The 19,646-nt window shown below is 28.1% G+C and overlaps 1 protein-coding gene across 7 annotated transcripts in view; it reads right to left on the bottom strand.

The window, feature by feature from the left end:
* Window positions 1-19,646, bottom strand: part of LOC100162857 (calcium/calmodulin-dependent 3',5'-cyclic nucleotide phosphodiesterase 1A) — a 424,716-nt gene that overhangs the window by 185,479 nt on the left and 219,591 nt on the right. For 5 of the 7 annotated variants that reach the window (XM_029486974.1, XM_029486969.1, XM_029486963.1 and 2 more), the window contains one exon: window positions 4,841-4,861. The exons of the other annotated variants lie outside the window; for them this stretch is intronic. In XM_029486974.1, the coding sequence (XP_029342834.1) occupies window positions 4,841-4,861 (21 nt within the window). The remainder of the gene's footprint in view (window positions 1-4,840; window positions 4,862-19,646) is intronic. 7 annotated transcript variants of the gene reach the window in all.

Raw genomic sequence — 19,646 nt, forward strand, 5'->3', positions numbered from 1 at the left:
TATTTAATTAAAATATATTAAGTTAACTAAAAGGAAAATATGCATTGTGTTTAATCATTAGTTATTACAATTTATTAAATACAATTATACTTTTAAATTTTTAACGAACTGGTTTTTTGCGTCAAGTGGATGTCATCGCATAAATCCTTTGTTTTTGTTTATGAACTCCACCGTGTACCAATTGTATATATTGGTTATACCAAGGTAACACCCCAATTTTTATGTGCCAAAATTTTAGGCTAGGTGCTTCAGTTTCACGAATTCGTATTTTTATTTAGACGACCGTCGACGACGCGTGTCACTGAAACAGTCTCGGTATTCCACAAGTCACGCGATATTTATTTTATAGTATACTTAAAACTTGTCCCGATCTAAACAAGGCTATGATTTACTCAATTAGTGTATCACTATAATATATTGTATCAGGGGCGTTCAAGTTAGGAGTAGAGTGGGTGGAATTTTGAGATTTTTCTTCGCGTCGTAAATTCGTAATACATAATAATATTATTATTAGGTATTACGGTGCATACTATTTGGTGCAATGAGAACAATTTTTATATAAGCGCGCCCTGTATATATGTCAGTGGCACAAGATACGCGACGGCAATTAGGCTAAACTCACTTAAGTGCGAACGTCGATGAAACACAACACTTCGATAATTTCAGTAATTAAGAAACTGTATGGCGGCTTAAGACATAAGATGGTTACTTATAATCCGTCAAACCCGATATATATGCGATATTATACCGCTCGTACAAATGCGCACGGCGGATTAATGAAGACGATATCGGCCGAGTCCGGACTTCTTTACGCACGAATAGTTTGACGCTCGCCGAATACTTGAAAAACTTTTGTAATTATTATTCCCGGTAAATGTTATATTATATCCAGGCAAACAATATCGACGACCTGATCTGCGAGCTAAGCGCATACAGTTTGGGTGTATAAAGCCGGCGAATAACCGCACGCAACTCGTGCCTTTGAACCCACCCTTCCACCCCGAGTTTCCATCACCGTGACATGAAAAATTCGATTAACATTAAAATATATTATAATATTATTACGACTAATTATGTCGTAATGAAATTCACCTGTTAAAGTTTTATAAAATTATAATATAAGTATAAAGGCGACCGCGAGTCAGTCGATATATAGATTGTCTTCAAAGACTGTATAATATTATCTTTATTAGTTTGACCTAACGTGGGTGAGAGAATTAGTATCTCGGCTTATACCTTATATACAATATAAATATTGAGCTTTCGTAAAGTTTGACCGCGGTCAACGATGCAAGTATTTGAACGATGATCAAAAATATCGGTTCAATGTCTGACAGTAACGTAGTTGGTTTTTCGAGCGATTATAATAATATTATGTTATAAGCCATGGTGAAAACTGTCTAAGAAAATCATACGCTTACCTAAAACTAAACTGTTGCTTTATGATCACTTCACGACCATTGTATTATAGTGAATTAGTGTTAAAAAATGCGAACGTAGCAATAGGTTGTTAAGACAATACGAGCATGATTTTTGAGCATTGACGTTTCAAAGAAAGTGTTTCTTCGCTTTATAAAAAATGTGAATATTATTCAAATACTGAAATTATTTTACATTTCAATAGAAGATCAGTTAGAATCGTCGTAAAAAAAATGTTTGTCACAAAAAATTATTAAAAACAAATTGTACACTGTACACTTACTTGTGGTCTAGTTATGAAGCTCTCAATCGTTAGCAAAATACGAATTTATCCACGGATTTCATTAAAATTATTATCACAGAAATAGTAATATTATATTATAAACTAATGATAATGTTGAACGATCATTAAAATCTAATAAATAGAAGAGTAAAACAGAAAGATAAAAAAAAGAAATTAAATCTATTCAAACGACAATATTTAACTTCAGTTATAATATTACTTTCTGCTGTGTATACCTACAAATTGTTAATTAGCATTTAAGCACCTAGAGCAATCTCGGTGGTCGTGTAACAGATAAATGAAATTGTTAATTATTAAAGTAAATGAGATACACGCGATAAGAACTATAATTATACATCCGATACGAACCATGGATTGTGCTAATTAAGATGACGTTTTAACCTAATTTCGTGTTGTATCGGTCGGTTGTCCAAATGTTAGACATTTGTAATGCCATTTAGTTCGATTTCTGTACAATATATGAGTTTATATAATATGTTTGATATTAGTTTTCCCTATATTTTTTGAAGAATCTGATATTTAAGGCATAATTCTCTTAATTTTTATTGGTTTCATTATGCGTTAAAGGTATTAACTATGTCCCATGAATTATTTATATATGTATATATATATATATATTATATTAATAATTATTGTTATTATATTTATATCCGTCGTTGGTACACTCTGTCATAACAATAATTATGTCTAGGTTGCAATGTGCGAATGTGCCTATACATTATTTATGTTATTTATATTAGTTGTTATTTCAAAATGCTGAAACAATTTGTTTTAATTATTAATGACGAAAATAAGTACTACAATTAATTTTTTTGTTAATACTTTTGGAATATTTTTGTTAACAATGAAAATGTTGAATGCCATAAATCTGCCAGCACTGTCAAATTTTAATTTAAAAAAGGGGGAATGAGTGAAACGTTTAAGATGTATAATATAAAAAGGTCGCCAAACGACCAAATGTATTAGTTAAGGAACATATTTTTATATTTATTAAATAAAATATATTTTTCCTGGATTTTAGCTTTGATAAATATCATATTTAAAGTATGTGTATTCAGGAATAATAAAAGATGTTGAACTTATGGACAAAATAATAGCAGTGGCTTACGTATAAGCCGTTAGGGTAAAATTTGAACTACTGTATTACTGGTTTCAAGGTTTATGATAAAAGGTGACAAATCATAATACAGTTAATGGGTGGATATTCACTCACCACTTTACAAGTATATAACCACTTGCTAAATTTATGTCTGATTTGACCTTTTAGAATTTACAAAAAACGTCAACAACCTGATGGTCCAAGAAAAATCATCAAAATCGATGAACTCCGAATATCAATGATGATATTATGTACATAATACATATACATTTTTATATTCATAGAATATTATAATGGTTTATAATCAATATTTATTAAAACTATAATATTTTATAAATGTTACAAGATTAATAGATTCACCTGTGGAAAATATTTCAAATGATATGGAGAACATAGAGCGCCTTGTTACTACGGGAGGCCGACTTATGCATTAAGGATGACGACAAAGTTAAAGCTCGGTAGATAGGTATTTTGTTGTTTGGAGAAGTGATCGAGAAACCTTACATGCCGTCATTGAATGAGAGGTATAAGTTGGTTCAATTATTCACTCTGATGGATGGGTATACCGGATAACAGGTTTTCTCAAAGTGGGTAAACTCCTAAAGTATTATAGTAAACCACCAAAACAATTTTGTTGACCCAACTTTTGGTGCGAATAACCAAAGGATTGAAAGTTTGTAGTGACACATTTTAAATATAGTAAAACATATGCGTTTAATTAGATTTACCTACTTCCAAGGTATGATATTATTAACTATTTAATAGATAATATTAAACTGAACTAAATGTACTTACAATATGATATTAAGTATTAGTTAAAAATTTTTATTTTTATAAATAGGTACTGAAAAGATTTTAATCATTTATTGTGGATATAAAAACGATATATGAACAGAACCGATAAAGGGTATCATACTATTTTACCCTACGTTTGGATGGATGAAAAGCGTTTTTATTGGAATAAATAAATGAGTTTAACTAACTAATAATTAAGAAATTGGCAATAATATAATGTAATCAATACTTAAAAATAGAGTTTGATCCTTCGTTCTCCATCCTTTTTACGTATACAACAATTTATCAGCACATCCATTACAGTGACATTGGTAGACAATGACGAGACATATTTTAAGTTTTAAACCTATTATGCAGCAGAGAAGAATTCTTCAGATTTTCAATTTAAATTAATTATTAATTCATGACAATATTATGATTAGAAATATTATTTTTTTACTTTTTGAAACAATAAGCATTATTATTTGGTGAACAATCTTGGAGAATTTTTTTTTTTTATTTAGTTGTATAGAAATAATAAGTTAATAACCGTTCATGATCAAGAAAAAAATTCGAAATGCTCAGAATTCAATTAAAATAGATTATTTAGTATATGACTACTTATGAGAAATAAAATTGTGAAGCTGAGTTAATTTAGACAATTAATTTTAAATGGCTTCATTGAAGTAATTTAGAAATCTTTTCTCAAAGTCTAAAGGATATCGCTTTTCGACAATAGAATATACGTAATTTCTCTAGCAACTGGAGCCCCACAAGTTACTATAGTTAGGTAAATTATTTTACTTTACTCTTTACTTTGCTTTGCGAGCCTAACTAAAAAATCGGCTTATTAATATTTTGTTAAGTACATTAACTTATGAAAAACGTAAAATGTGTACATAATTCCTTGTAACATGCACTCTCAACTTTCTTAAAAAACAACGAAAACATGCATTTAAAAACGATCATGCGTATTTTCAGTTGTTGTCATAAACAAACAAATATATTGCAACTAAAAATTATAACACAAACTTCGATTAACTGGTTTTAAAAACCAAACCATACGTACAAACTATTGAATACCTCCAACACACAAACATTTTAATTAAATATTATAATATAATATAGGTACTAATAATTCTCTGATCTGTACAAATCTTGATAAATTATAATTGTTACCAATTATATTATGTTAACACAACAATTTGTTCTTTACTGTGTTACACACAAAAGTATAATCTTACCTCCATAAGATGGTAGTTCAACTAAAAAAAAAAAAACAAAATTGAATTTAGCAGTCATTTAAAAATAATATCTGCAACAAATCAACCTATATTATATTATGACAATTAAGTTAACACAGTTGTTACCATCACAATAAACATTATCAAAAAAATGTCAAAGTTATTCATGAAAATTAATTATTAATATTTAAATCAGTTTCCGTGTGTTCACTTTTGACTGCAAAACAGTAGCAATAATAATTGCAGCTGTAATAATATTCTCACTGGAAAACGTGCGTAATAGAAGAAAACATCGATTCGATCTTACGCGTTTAAAACTTAAATGGTTCGTTAATTAACTCGTTTTAATAAATCAACCTACGCGCTTACAATATTATTATTATTCCCACCACCGTAGCAGATATTTGCGGGGGTTGATGGTGTAAATACTGTAAATGTTACATTAAAACAGCAGCCTTAAAATCCGCGAAATAGTACCTACCTATATTTTACGTTAACACGTTTATTCATACAAATTGCGTTCCGCTTAATAGTGTGGTTTTTAAAACACCTTATACGTATATAATACACAGGGATATTATGTATTCTCGTGTCGTATTTTTCATTTTTAATGTCCATCCGACGGGCTTAATATCACAATATTCGACCCATTGTTTACCGTCTAAGATAATTAGTAAGTGCGCGTGCGTACCATAAATTGTGCACCGTCGTTACATTTTTACAAACCCCATCGTTATACCGACGTAGTCGTGTTTACTTGACCCATTAGCCGCTGATAATGTCGGTAAAAGATAAACAAACCTTCAGCCGACGAAATGCCCGCCTTTTTATACATATAGATCAATAAACGATTATAAAACGAAACAAATACAAACTGTTTGTAGAAATTTGGCGCCGATGACGAATAAACGAGTAAGACTATAACAGTAATAATAATAATAATCTCCGATCGTGTATGATGATATAATTTCGTAGAGTGTGTTGAATACATACGGACACAAAGCATCATAATAATGTACTATTAGAAAATGTATTATGTAATGAGATGATAATAATATGTGACACTTTTAGTATTGAGTAGGTTAGGCTATAGGTATACTGTTCAATTATAAAAAATCGTATTGAAAATAATAATCAGTAAGACTGAGGTGTAGTCCAAGATCATTAAAAGTTTAATGTTACTGATAGTTCAATATTATTGCCGATTGACATTTCTAACATAATAAAATATGCAAAGGTATAAAGTATGACAAATAAATGAGCAAGACTATTTTAATAACAATATCCGATCGTCTATAATAATATAATAATATAATGTGCTTGAGAAAAATATGTAACTGCTTTAGTATTGAATACTACGGTACCTACCGTCAATTAATAAAAAAAAAACCTATCGGAACTATAATGGCCATTACGGTCTACGACTGAATTGTAGTCTAATATCGTTAAAAGTTTAACTATACCGATAATTCAGTATTATCATTGACTATAAATACTTAAGTATTCATAATCAATGGTATTAGGTAATAATTATAAATATTATTGGTAAATACCTATAATTATTGCCTATTGAGATTTCAAACCACACGTAGGTATATTATTTACTACGTTTTAAAAAAAAAATTACCGAATGCTTTTACAGTAGCGTTTACGTTTGTAGAAATTTAGTGCCGATTATTAATAATAATAATAGCAATCTCTGATTGCGAATAATATCATTACACAGAGTGTGTAATTGCTACGTAAAACGATTCGGAACAGAGACAATAATATTATGCTAGTCACTATTTTTATGGATATTTTATAATTTATTCAGTAATTTATTTTTCTATAAGTAATATGGTAATTGCTAATTTCTGACCAAAGTACAAAGTACAGCTGTAACATTATGTTATTTGACATTTCTATTATATCAACGTACTATTATATAAATGTATGCATAGTGTCATGGTATAAATAGGTAAATAGCTATTTAAACAAAACCAAATATTGTTTTAATGTTTCATTGCATACCTATGGAAAATAATATTATACATAATGCCAAAATGTTTCAACTTTCAAGTCCCTATGATTAATATTTTGTGAATAACAAAGAAATAACTAAAATTATTATTTTTCATCAGTTTCGTTAAAAAAATAGTTTTTATGTATTTTAGATATTTCTAGATTGCAATTTAAAGTACAATTTATGATGAAACTTATATTCAATTTTTAAAGCTTTTTGACCGAGAAAACGGATTATTACTATACAACAAATTTTACATCAGATTTCGTAATAGAAAAATAAAATAAACACATTTTATAATAAGTGCTGTAATAATATATTATTATGTTTTGATAAATTACTAAAAATAGAGTACATTTTTATGGTTGTTGGTTTATTAGTTTTATTTATTTATTTTATTTATAAATCATGTGGTTGATAGTTTTGAATGATAATAGCATTTATTAATACGTCTATATTGATTTGATTATTTTCATAATATATTATTTCAATTATCTAAAAACATATAAACTGGTGGTCGCAGAACAAAATTAAATAATAATAAAAGTTCCAAAAGTTAAAACAACACCAATCATTGGCAATTTCCAAATAGTAAACAAATTTAAATTGTGTATTTTGCATGTATGGCATGATTAACATTACAAATGTTAAATGCGATCGTCTGAACTTCATAATCTTGAACAGGATATTAAAATATTTATAAAGTACTCAAGGTGCATTTTTTTGTAATTTTCTGCGTGCTTACAAAAATTGAAAAGAAAAAAAGTTTCCGCATAGGTATAAAAGGAGGACACAATGCTATTATGCTAAATATGTTTAGAAAAAAAAGGTTCAATATGTTATAGGATCAAAAATAAAACTGCCTTTAATATGTACAATGAGATCAAAAGACCCGTGGCAATAAAAGAAGTATTTTATAGTAACATATATTATTAGGATCTAAAATGTTGAATACGAATAAAATGTCGTTATTTTTAATACCCGTCAAATGCCGTTGTACTAATGCAAGGAATTCAGATTAAATGCCATGGACAGTTATTTTTTATATAAATCTAGTGAAATGGACTTTAATTGCAACGAGTTATAAATAAAATATGTAATAACACTAATACTGCACTGATCGGACTTTATAAAATCCGTGAAAATTATTAGTACGTACAATGTAGTCGCAAATTGTATCCCATGATCGAATATTATGATAATATTAAGAAAAAGAAAACAACTAACATCAAAATCAAGTATACATCTCGTATACACAATATACAGATTATCCGAGTCAGTTTGGTTTATTTATTCTTTTGGATTTTATTAGGTAGTGTCTCATTTAACAGAATATATTGGATCGTAGTTTGGAAAAATATACAGTAAATTTAACATTATAATAATATAAGTACCTATTCATATTTATAACGAAATTAATTAATAGTTAATTTTATATTATATCGTACCTACCTACCTGTACCTATTATTTAATTTTCAGTGGAATCGGTATTGTATAATTAAAAAATGTTGTAAATAAATAATCATTTACAGTATAGAATTTCAATTTTTAAGCGCGAGCAATATTTAATTATTTAATTATAAATCCAAATCATTTTAATCACTTTATTATTATCACTAATAAGGTTATACGAATTGATACAAATTATGTAATGAGTGGTACATATTGGTACAAACCATGGTATAATTACTGGCACAGGCACAGCAATAATGTGGATTTTTGAACATTGTGGTGCTATGGAAACCCCACTTATCATTCTATTCGAAATCCAAATTTAATTTGTCAAGTAAGTTTACTACTCAAACATATTTTTGTATTTAATGCAAAAATATCTAAATTTTTAATAATGTAATTACAATTTCTTGTTAATTTTTGTATTTAATACCAGAGTACGCTTTTTGTATGTAAATTTAAAAATAATTTTGTATAACATTTTTTTTCATTTCCAATGAGGATAAGTATACTTATACTTGTATTAGTATGGGTAAAGAAAATAATATATGTATACAGAAAATGGAAATTGGATATTTAACAGTACCTACAACTTTTTATAAATAAATTGTATTTCATATTTTTATGAATATAAAAATAAATTAATAATTTTTACGTGTTTCCATCCCACCTATTACCTAACCATTAAGATCTTACAATAATTTTCGTTATATTATTATGTACTCTCGCTTTATGTTCATAAGTGAATTTCTTTGTGTAAATTGATAATAAATCATTTTCTATTATGAAACTTTGCGTGGTAAAATGTAACACAGCTTATATTCAGTAACTTTGGCACAGTGCGAAGGACACCAATATTATCAAATCGAAAAATTTCTATAAGAATTTAGATTGAATAATAATAATAAAAGGTAACAGAAAAAAAGGTAAGATGTTAGTGTTGGGATGACTATTAGGGAAGGTTTCTTTAAAGTGAAAGCAAATATACAGGGAAATTCAAAAAATTACTCTGTTACTACAATATGTGTTAAATTTTCAATCTATAAAGGTGCTGTAAATAACTTTTCGAGCTTTTCAACTGTCCCAAAGTGTAAGTGAAAAAAAAACACTTATTGTAAAACTAAAAGCTCTATCGCCCACTCCATTCAAGAATGCAAAATGAGTTTTTACATACCAAAACTGTTGGTTGAAATAGTGTAGCATTGAAAAATACATTTTTCTTTTTTAATACAATGTTCATACATATTAATTCAAAGCTAAAGGTTTCGGTATATATTGAATTGTTGTATAATATAATATATTTGAGTTGTATAGTACCCAAGCCCTTTCAAAAATTCCAACGTCCATACTTTTACCAAGCCCTGAAAGTACTGTTAAAGTCTATAAAGTATCTATTGCACTATTTTACAAAGGATAGTGTTCAGGGGGGGGGGGGCGGCTTTAAATTCCATCGACCACCACCCTGGTCAAGAGTATTGTACGCCTAGCTACTGGGGGACGGCGATTCGATATATACGTGCCATTAAATTCAGACTGACCTAGGGTGGCGTGCAGAGATGATACGACTACGGTTAACGGCAGGTGGCGGGTATTACAATAATATTATAAGCTTATATTCTCCACTTCTTTACCGCCTACCCACCTCACCCTTCGAGTTTGTGCACCTGATCCTGGGGAAATCGCGACGACCAGGTGCAGTGCAGGGATCAGCACAGAACGTAAGGGAGCGGAACATCTACAACCCGAAACCGTTCACTCCGCCCTCACCACTGTCCCAAGTATACTTAAAGTGCCACGCGGTGAGTCGAAAAAAAACCCAACGAACGCTGAATAGTAGGCAGGGTAGTTTCACGTTTTACCGTTGCCGCCAACAAACTATATGTATATATATTACGCCAGCGCTGGTGGCGAAAAAAGTCCTTTGCGGAAAGGGTTATTATATTCCTGTTTTTTATTTCAAAGCTGTTACCGCACCTTTGCCTGCGTTGGATAATATACTTATGCGTATATCTTATCGGGTCATTGTACTAATTTTGTGTAACTGAATAATGTGTGGGTGAATCATAGTCATCCAGTGTAATAACAAAAAAAAAAATTATACATATTAGCCGGTAGGTTAGCGGTGAACACTATCTATTTCACGAGTCAATTTTATACACACTCTTTAACTCTCTGTCTCTCTGTCTCTCTCTATTCCTTTACTTATTCTTTTTTCCTTGCGGAAATAGAAGATTTCCGTTTTCGGTTAAAATTTACTACCCGACCAGTGGCGTACATTCGATCTCCTTTGAGTATATTATATAAACGATATACGTAAAGAATAACGGTCCCATTAAAATCTACAGGATTTTGAATCGGTGTATGCATTATAGTCAACGGCTGCTCCAAAGAAATCTATCTCGACCAGCCCCGCGATTAACTCAATTGAAACTTTTACAAAGTTGTGTTTTCACACCTACCAATAAATAGATGGACCTTTGACTTCCCATTGGGCTTTAAGTTTTTCCAGAACATGGGAAACTGTGCAAAACAAACTTCACTCTGCCGGATAACGAATCTAAAACGAAAATGTTTTATATTGTTTGTTTATACAATTGATCAAACAACACGATCTAATCATTTGTATTCCTGTCATTGTTATTGTATGACTTAAGAATTTATTTGTTTGAATCACTTTGACAATAATTATATTCAGCTGAATATATTTAATACGAATGTTTGAAATAAAACCAATTATTAAAAATAGATTTCAGTATAGATCGGTTTTGAGAATAATTAATTGTTATTGAATTGATAAATATTTGGTTATCAAACCATATGAGAAGTAGTACCTACTTGATAATATTTTATTAAAAAATATTTACCCAAGTATAATTTCATTCAAACAAAAAAACAAATTCAAAAATAAATTGTATTTATATTTGAGTTGTGGTTATTATAATAATAATAATAATAATACGTAGGTAAGTTCTGAACATGTGCACGTTGTAAAATATGCACGCTGAAAGACGATGGTATTAAACAAATAATATGGGTTTATAATAATAATGTCGGTGTCGCTATGTTTATTTTTCCCCTTGTAAAGTAAACTAAAACCAAATATTATTTGCTGCTTTCTAATGGTCTGCCAATAATCAAGTAAGTACCTATACTGCGGAATACAACCGAAAATAAATCGTACCGACCTCGTTCGGCGTATGTGTGTATATATTTATCAAATGGTTTATATCGTGAAATCTATAGCCAGTGCCGCGTAAAACGCATTTCGTTTATTGTTGATGAGCTTCTGTCAATCAAAACAAAACTGCAAACATAAAAAAAAAACCCGAAATATCGACTTGGAGCCATGTAATGTATTATCAGACCAACGCTAATTTACGTATAAACGGAATTCAGAAAATGTGCATACGGTTTTCTTCGAATGCTAATCGGTCTCCTTTTAGTGTTCACAATTTGTTCGATGTCGCTTTTAAGGAAAATTTTGACTATAATATAATATATACAATAATAACTACTATAGAAAAAAAAAAAACATTCGATAACCTACAGCCTGATTGAGCGTATTTCACGGGGAATGGGGAACAATAGCTCTTCTTCCAAGTGAATTATCCTACAACACCATGTGGACCCATGACAATGAATACCTAATAATAAAAACTAAAAACAGAATATTTTAACACTTCACACAATGCGGAATACTACATAATTTATCATAATATATTATTATTCACTATATAAAGTTCTGTGTGTTGTAATTTTATAATGTAAAATCATTTTCTATTTGAATTTTATGCAAATATTATTCTTCCCTGAATCTTGACATAATTAAAAAAATGTATGTATCTGCCTGCAAAATACTTTGTCGTAAGGTCACAAATAAATAATTTTAATGTGAATAGAAACAACGTTGATCGATAATTGGTTGAGTATAACAAAAAAACAACAAACATAGTTTTAAACTTCCACAGTATAAAATATAGGCACAGGAAAACAGGTATTGCACATTCTTGTAATTTTTACATTTTTGATAAATATTGTTTATCAATAATAAATAGTAATTTACTTTAAAATTATTTAATTTATCGACGATCAATTATTATTTTCCTAGCAATTTATTCCATTCGTGGTGAATTCACCGCGATCCTTGACAAACAGTGGCCATGTGTGGGTGTACATCAGTATAAAAAAGATTTCAAGCGGGGTATTAACCTTTTGTACTGAACCCCAAAATGTTTGGGCACTCTCAAGTGACGGATTACATTTCGGAAGTCTAAATCTGTCTCCGGAAGCAATACACACGCATTTTACGCTTTTGTGGTTCATTAACTCATAACATTAATGTTACATAATACAACATCGGTTGATACAGGGTGATTCGTCTAGCACACACACGCCCATTTTCTTCTTCATTAATGTAGTTATAAAAAATTCAATTTTTGGAATTTTAAAAATATAAATACTTAAAGACCATATTATTTTCAAAGTCTTGACATTTTTTTGTACTAATTAAGCGGCGTGTCCTGGGGAGATACGAACTTCAGTTTTTCAAATTAGAATCTGAATAAATGAATATTTTTAAATGAAAAAACGTGAGTAGATGTACTATGTATAATAATATGATCATCTTGTATATAAGATGAGAACGAAACGAGGTACGAACGCGCGATTTGTCACACATTCAAACGTTGTGTTTTGTTCACGTGAATAGTAAATCCCGACCGAATAATATAAAATCGCGTGTCGAGAAATAACGCGAATTGAGGGATTCGGCAGCCCTTTAATTGTTGACGATTTGGCTACGTTTTGCACCCTATGACGGGGGCAGGTCACGCGACGCATATCAACCGTGGAACTCAACTGGGCAAAACCGTAACCTAAACAGCGTGCATGGATTTAGATACCAGCAAATTAACTCGTATACGATTTAGTCGTACAGGAGAGGATAATACGATGACGAGAAAATTTTTTTTTTTTTTAGCACAAAACAGGTGTTTTCGTTGCAGAAACGCATGTTACATAACATAATAAATTGTCTTCTAAAACAAAGGTCGATATGAGATATTATATACGCCATATTAATATATTATGCTACGCGAGAAAATTGATAATTTCAGTTGTCGCTCTGATAAAATAAATATCAATTCATTACTATCGTATTATATTATATAAATATACATAATACATATAGTATAAATAATCAACGTAGGTACTTCCGCAATTTATTTATTTCAGCTTTTTAGAACAATGTAAAAAATCTTAAATGTATGCCACAGAAGTTTTATTTTCTCCCTCACCTTTTGTTTTGGTTTATTATTATTATTTATTTATTTTTTTTTTTTGATGGTCGAAAGTTTGAACAACGGTAGTTCGAACTTTTGAAGTTAAAAGGGAAGTGACACGATATATCATTTTAAATTTGGTTGAATTATCAAGTGTGACAATAAATATTATACTCGTAAGTTGGTTGTGTACGATATGAATATATTTTTAAGAAAATGTCTACGGTACCTACAATATTATGTTATTTTATTTTTTGTCCAAAGTTTTCAAAATATTCTAAATAATAAATTAAATTTTAAATACGAAACAATTAAAAAGTAAAAATAGGTACCTGTCTGGGGTTTTTGTAGATTTTTTAATGTAAAAAAGAAAGTTTAACAATAATTTCAAACAACCCTTCACTATAAAGGAGACTATAATTACGTATATTGTAATTGAAAATCCGAGAGTAATGGAAAATATTTAAAATTAATAAAACTAACTTAAAGGTGTTATAGCTGTAATAAAATTTAATTTAATCAACGTTTTTTTATCTTTTAAAAACGGGGAAAAAGTTAAATATTTGAGTTTTATTACGTTTATTTGATAATAATATTATATTAATTTATATATTTATAGAATTTATTATATTGATATGAAATATGCACAAAAAGTATTTTAAATATCAAGACTTACACAGTTCAAAAAATAGAAAGAGTGAAATATACTTCCCGTTTCAGCTAAATTAAATTAAATTGAACCAAAACGTAAGTCAATGCACTTTATCGGAAAATGCTGTCTCACAGAAACACAGATAAATGTGAAAAAATTCAACGATTTGTAATTGCACACTTCTCACGGCACTTTAGTTATAAGACAATATGACTATCATTATTGTGAATACATCTACTGCGACGTTAATATGATATCAGTGAAACACTTGTTAACAGATTGTAAAATATATCAAGATTAAATTTATCATATTGTTTCAGTAGCCGAAAGTTAAGTAGAAACTTCCATCGTTAGTTATGCAATTTTTATCACGTTAATCAACTTAATTTACTGGAAAACAAGCTACTAAAATATATATGAAAACTTGTAATATGTTACTTTAAATCTCCACTTTTAAATACAAAATACGTAATGTTATAAAGGTAACAATGTAAATTAATTGGCAGTTTCTAAATTTAAAATATGCTTGCAGCTATTGTTTTTTTTTTTTATCAAATTAAATAATTATCGATTGGTACAATAATTGATTTAATTAATAAAGTATATACATTTTTTATTTACTTAATATGCACTTGTTATATTATTATATGATAATTTTTATTCGTTAATAATGACGGTATTTAATACGTATATTATATCGGTAATTTTTATTCTAGATAGTAATTTAATTTATGTGACGTGCTAAGGTATAACACGTTTACTAGGGATTATCGTATAAATACTATCAAAATTATTGTCCATTAAATCTGATAGTTTAATGTTTAAAAAGACTTAACGACCAAGTTTATCCCGCACATAGAATTTATTTTATCGTTTAAATAATTACTTAGTCAGAAAATGATGTGAAAAAAAATAAAACAATAAAATTATAAATAAATTATAGTTACCTTTACCCGTTGAATGGAGACATTTTAACACGGAAATGTGAAGAATATCTTCTTAATATAAATATGCCAATAGTAGCGTGCGCATGGTTCATATATTATTACCTATGTAATAATTGTATACAAATATATAAAAGAATCAACAAGTGTTCTTTAAATATGTACAGCAACTTTAATTTCAAGAAGATAATTTAAACAAGCGTTAATTTTAATTAGATACACGAGTGTCATTACTGTTCTAAATTATTCAAAACTTAAGATATTTGCATTTTTGCGACATCATTATGTCAGAATAATTTTTTTCATTCTTTGTCGAGTCACAAACCGTTAGATCATTATTACTGCCTACTGCAGTTTTTGTTCACCCTCCTCATGCTATATTGTTAACAAAATTATATTATATATCTTCAATTTTGTGTTACTGGCTTACAGCCAAAAGTTTTATTTTTGCCCCCCCCCCCCCATCCCTATCAGGTTTTCGAGTAAATCATTTCTTTAATAACCAACAAATATATTTATTTTTTTCAGTAAAAAAACTTTTAAACTTTCTTTCCGAAAGCTCCAAAAATTTTGGATGATTCAAGTACAAAAATGTGTTCACGCCGTTTATAGATCAATATTAGTAATATTACCATATTGTTTAATTATATAAATATAAAAAAAAGGAACCTGCATACAAATAAATGTTTTTGTTCCTCAATAATAGTAATAATAATTAGAATAAAAGTTATTATTGTTAAAATCCGCGTTTGGTGTTTCAATGAGGTAAAAATTCTTTATCAAGTAACTAAAAGTCAAATTAATTAAATTTAAAAATTCAAAATATTATCAAAAATAAGTTTAGGTTGGATACCTAATTAAATTAATTGGACACCTTATTCTAAGATAAGGAATTTTACTTTGGAATTATACAAAAAAAAGTTTGAGATAGCAGTCACAACTAATACCATCAAACAGTGAGTTGAATTATGGATTAAAAAGTTCAATCACATACATCAAGGATTTTTTTTTTGTAGTGAGAATCGAAAAAAACTGTTTTGAATAGAGTATTTACCATACATCATTTATATAGTTCAATTACATCAATTGACACAGTTTTAGTGAAATTAGATAACATATGATACTGTTTAAAGTGTTAAGAAACAAAGAAAAGAATCTAAACGAGGATATTGAACCATTATATTAACAACTCCGATAAGAACCTAATATTTTAATAACTTAATAACTAAAATATTAAAAAAGTAAAAATGAATTTGACACTTAATAATAATTTGTTTATATCATTATCAAATAGATTAATAATATCGTTGGGTAACTGGTGACTTTTAAACCGTTCAAATAATTATCAATGATTATTATTTATTTGTATAAATTGCATTTATTTAATAAAATATGTTCGACTATGAAATTGCATAATTCTTATATGATGAATGGGGATTAAAAGTCAAAGAAGTATGTATAGAAGATTTATTTAATACATTTTTGTAACGAAGTAAAATTAAGTATATAATTGATTAATAGAATAAAAAAGTTGAGCCCAAAACATGAAGTCATATAATGATTTTCATAAATCGCAATGAAGTTCATTGATGAACGAATGGACACAGGGGAAATATAAAACGATTATTGGAATCAAAAACAATAATATTTTTGTGCATGTTTAAATTTAAACGCAATCATTCATTCGAACATCGTTAGGTTTTTTATTGGCAAACGTGACATATTACGGTGCATAAAAAAACATCACATGAAATATGTTCTATGTTCATATCTTACAGAAATATAAGTAATCACTCGGAAATAACATGAAAATAATTTTTCCATTCTGGGAATAACATATTTTTACAATATCTTTTTGATAATAAATATCCAAAAGTTTAGTGAATCATTTGAAACGGATAATCGAAAAAATAATGAAAAACACAAGGAGTGCAACAGAAAACCACATAATGCTATAATATCTTCTCGCTCATACCTATCGACACCATGTACAACAAACATTATTTATATTATTATTTCTTGTGACCTTCGGCAATAATGTACAAATTACATTATATAAGGTTCGAGAATTAGAGTGGTAGCACATTTTTTTGTATTTTGGATTATTAGTTTCGAGTAGGTATGTTTTTTGGTTTACTTATTTTTTTCTCATTATGACTTACCTAATAGTCTTATAAGTTATAACACTAATAATGTTAACGGCCGACTCAATCTATGAACCATCAATAATATTGAAATAAAGTCGAAGGCTTAAAACCGTCCACAAACAACTAGTTACAATTTCCGTCTGCATCGAAGAAAACAGACGGGCTAAATATTGTTTGTGTAACCGAATCACTTCCGAAAATGAGTTTTTAAGAATTTCATGAAACGTGAGTTTAAAAAAAGTTAAAAGTAGTTTATTAAGTGAGATCAAAGAAATACTGATAAAAAGTATAATATACTGATGTAAGCTTAAAAAAAAAACTCCAGACCTTAAAAATGCAAGAAAGATTTTATTTTATTTTATGTTTTTCGTTGTTATTGGGAATCGCAATTCGTACTTTGTTGTCAGTAAGAAAAGTATGATTATAACAAGATGTAATACATTTTTTTTAATTTGCTATAGTTTAGTCATTCTAATAAATCTTGTTTTCCATTTATGTTTGATAATTTGTCTACATTGTTTCTGTTCACTTACCAATCTTACAATTCAAACACCTAGGTAAGGAAATTGTTTGAATCTCATACCTCCTTATCTCACAAACTAAATACTGTTGTCTTTTATATATATTGACAAATTTAAAATGTATGCTTCATTGTGATTGTTATTTGTCAATCTGTGTTAATTCCACATTGGATAAACTGTAATTTATTTAATGTTACATTAAATGTTTTATTTATCATCACATTGATATAATATTTAGAGCTAATAATTGCATACACCTACTACCTATTATAATATACTTAGTATAAAAACAATATTGCATTTTTTAGAAATTTTACGAACCATTTTTAGCATGGTTATAGTGAAAAATAATATCATACAGTATACAAAATGCAAAAAACAATATAATGAATTAAAAACAAGCACGTGTCTATAGGTTGATAACATTGTATAGGTAGTTGGAATACAAATAACGTCGATAATAATAAACTAAACTAAATTACAATATATTCCCTACAGTGTTAATTATATCAAATCAGTGCCAAATTTAACACAAATTGTTTGTTTTTAAGGTCATAGATTAAAATAATTTAATTTGCAAATTTTGAGAATAAAATACGATCTAAGATTGATTTACCCTAGGAAACGTGTAACTTTGAGAGCAGATTAACTGACCTAAAATTCTTCGTATAATAGAAAACCACATCACAGTTAAAGTAATTTATTACAAACTCCCCTAAGAATTTAAAACATGCAAGTATTTTCTTCACGAACCATTTATCTTACACGTAGATCCGACACGTGTGAAAATAAACAATTATATTATCTAGTAAAGTTTGTTAAAGAAAAGTTTAAATAATTAGTAATAGACAAAAAAAATGAATAAACAGACCCGAAGTATAATATGTCCAAAACTTAACCATATCGGGACTGAGCGCAATATCAAATTAATTTAAACTAATTACATTTGAAAAAAATGTTCGATTGTGCTCATTTCTTAAATTATTATACAACTGAACTAATCTATAGTTATTATTGTATACTTATAAAAATTAACATAATTTACTTTTATTGTAAGCTAACAATAAAAACAAATTTTAGATATCTATTATTTAAAAAAATGTTCATAATAATATGTTAACATTAATATTTCAATTTGAAACGTATTTGAGTGAATCTAATTAATATTAAGTGGTTTGAAAACTAAAAATATAAAGTTCGTTTTATACATTATTAAGAAACAATTTTTTTTTGAAAATATAATATTTATAGGCAACTTGACTGTGAAAAAAACAATATTATCATATTTAATAAATTATGCTAAAGCAATTAATTAAAAGGTTATAAAAGTTTAAACAAAGAGAAGAGTATTACAATAGGTTTTCAAAATCGACACTTTTAATAGTTTTATTCACCTCGGTTAAACTTTATCCTTTTATCATATATTATGTCTACCTTTTATAGACTTTCGCCGTCTTAGACTTGATAGTTTTGATTCGTTTTCGTTCTTATTTGTAATAATATAATGTGTATGTAGTAGAAAAGTAATACAGTTTATTATATAGAACATGTCTACTGAAATAACTTTATTTTTTAAATGTAGCTACGTATGTATTGAAATGTTAGTTGAAGCTACACATAATAAAATTAAGATATACCTATTTTTATCTTTTCATATTGTGAAAACAAATGTAAAACAAACAAAAATATTAAAATCTCAATGATAATAATGTGATTATTCCAATTTCAGAATTTAAGAAAGATAGAAATGATATCCTTTAAATGATTTTCATGACATGTAAATCTGCTTTACCAACTAAAAAAAA

Source organism: Acyrthosiphon pisum, chromosome X (genome assembly GCF_005508785.2).
Source record: "Acyrthosiphon pisum isolate AL4f chromosome X, pea_aphid_22Mar2018_4r6ur, whole genome shotgun sequence".
Classification (NCBI taxonomy): domain Eukaryota; kingdom Metazoa; phylum Arthropoda; class Insecta; order Hemiptera; family Aphididae; genus Acyrthosiphon; species Acyrthosiphon pisum.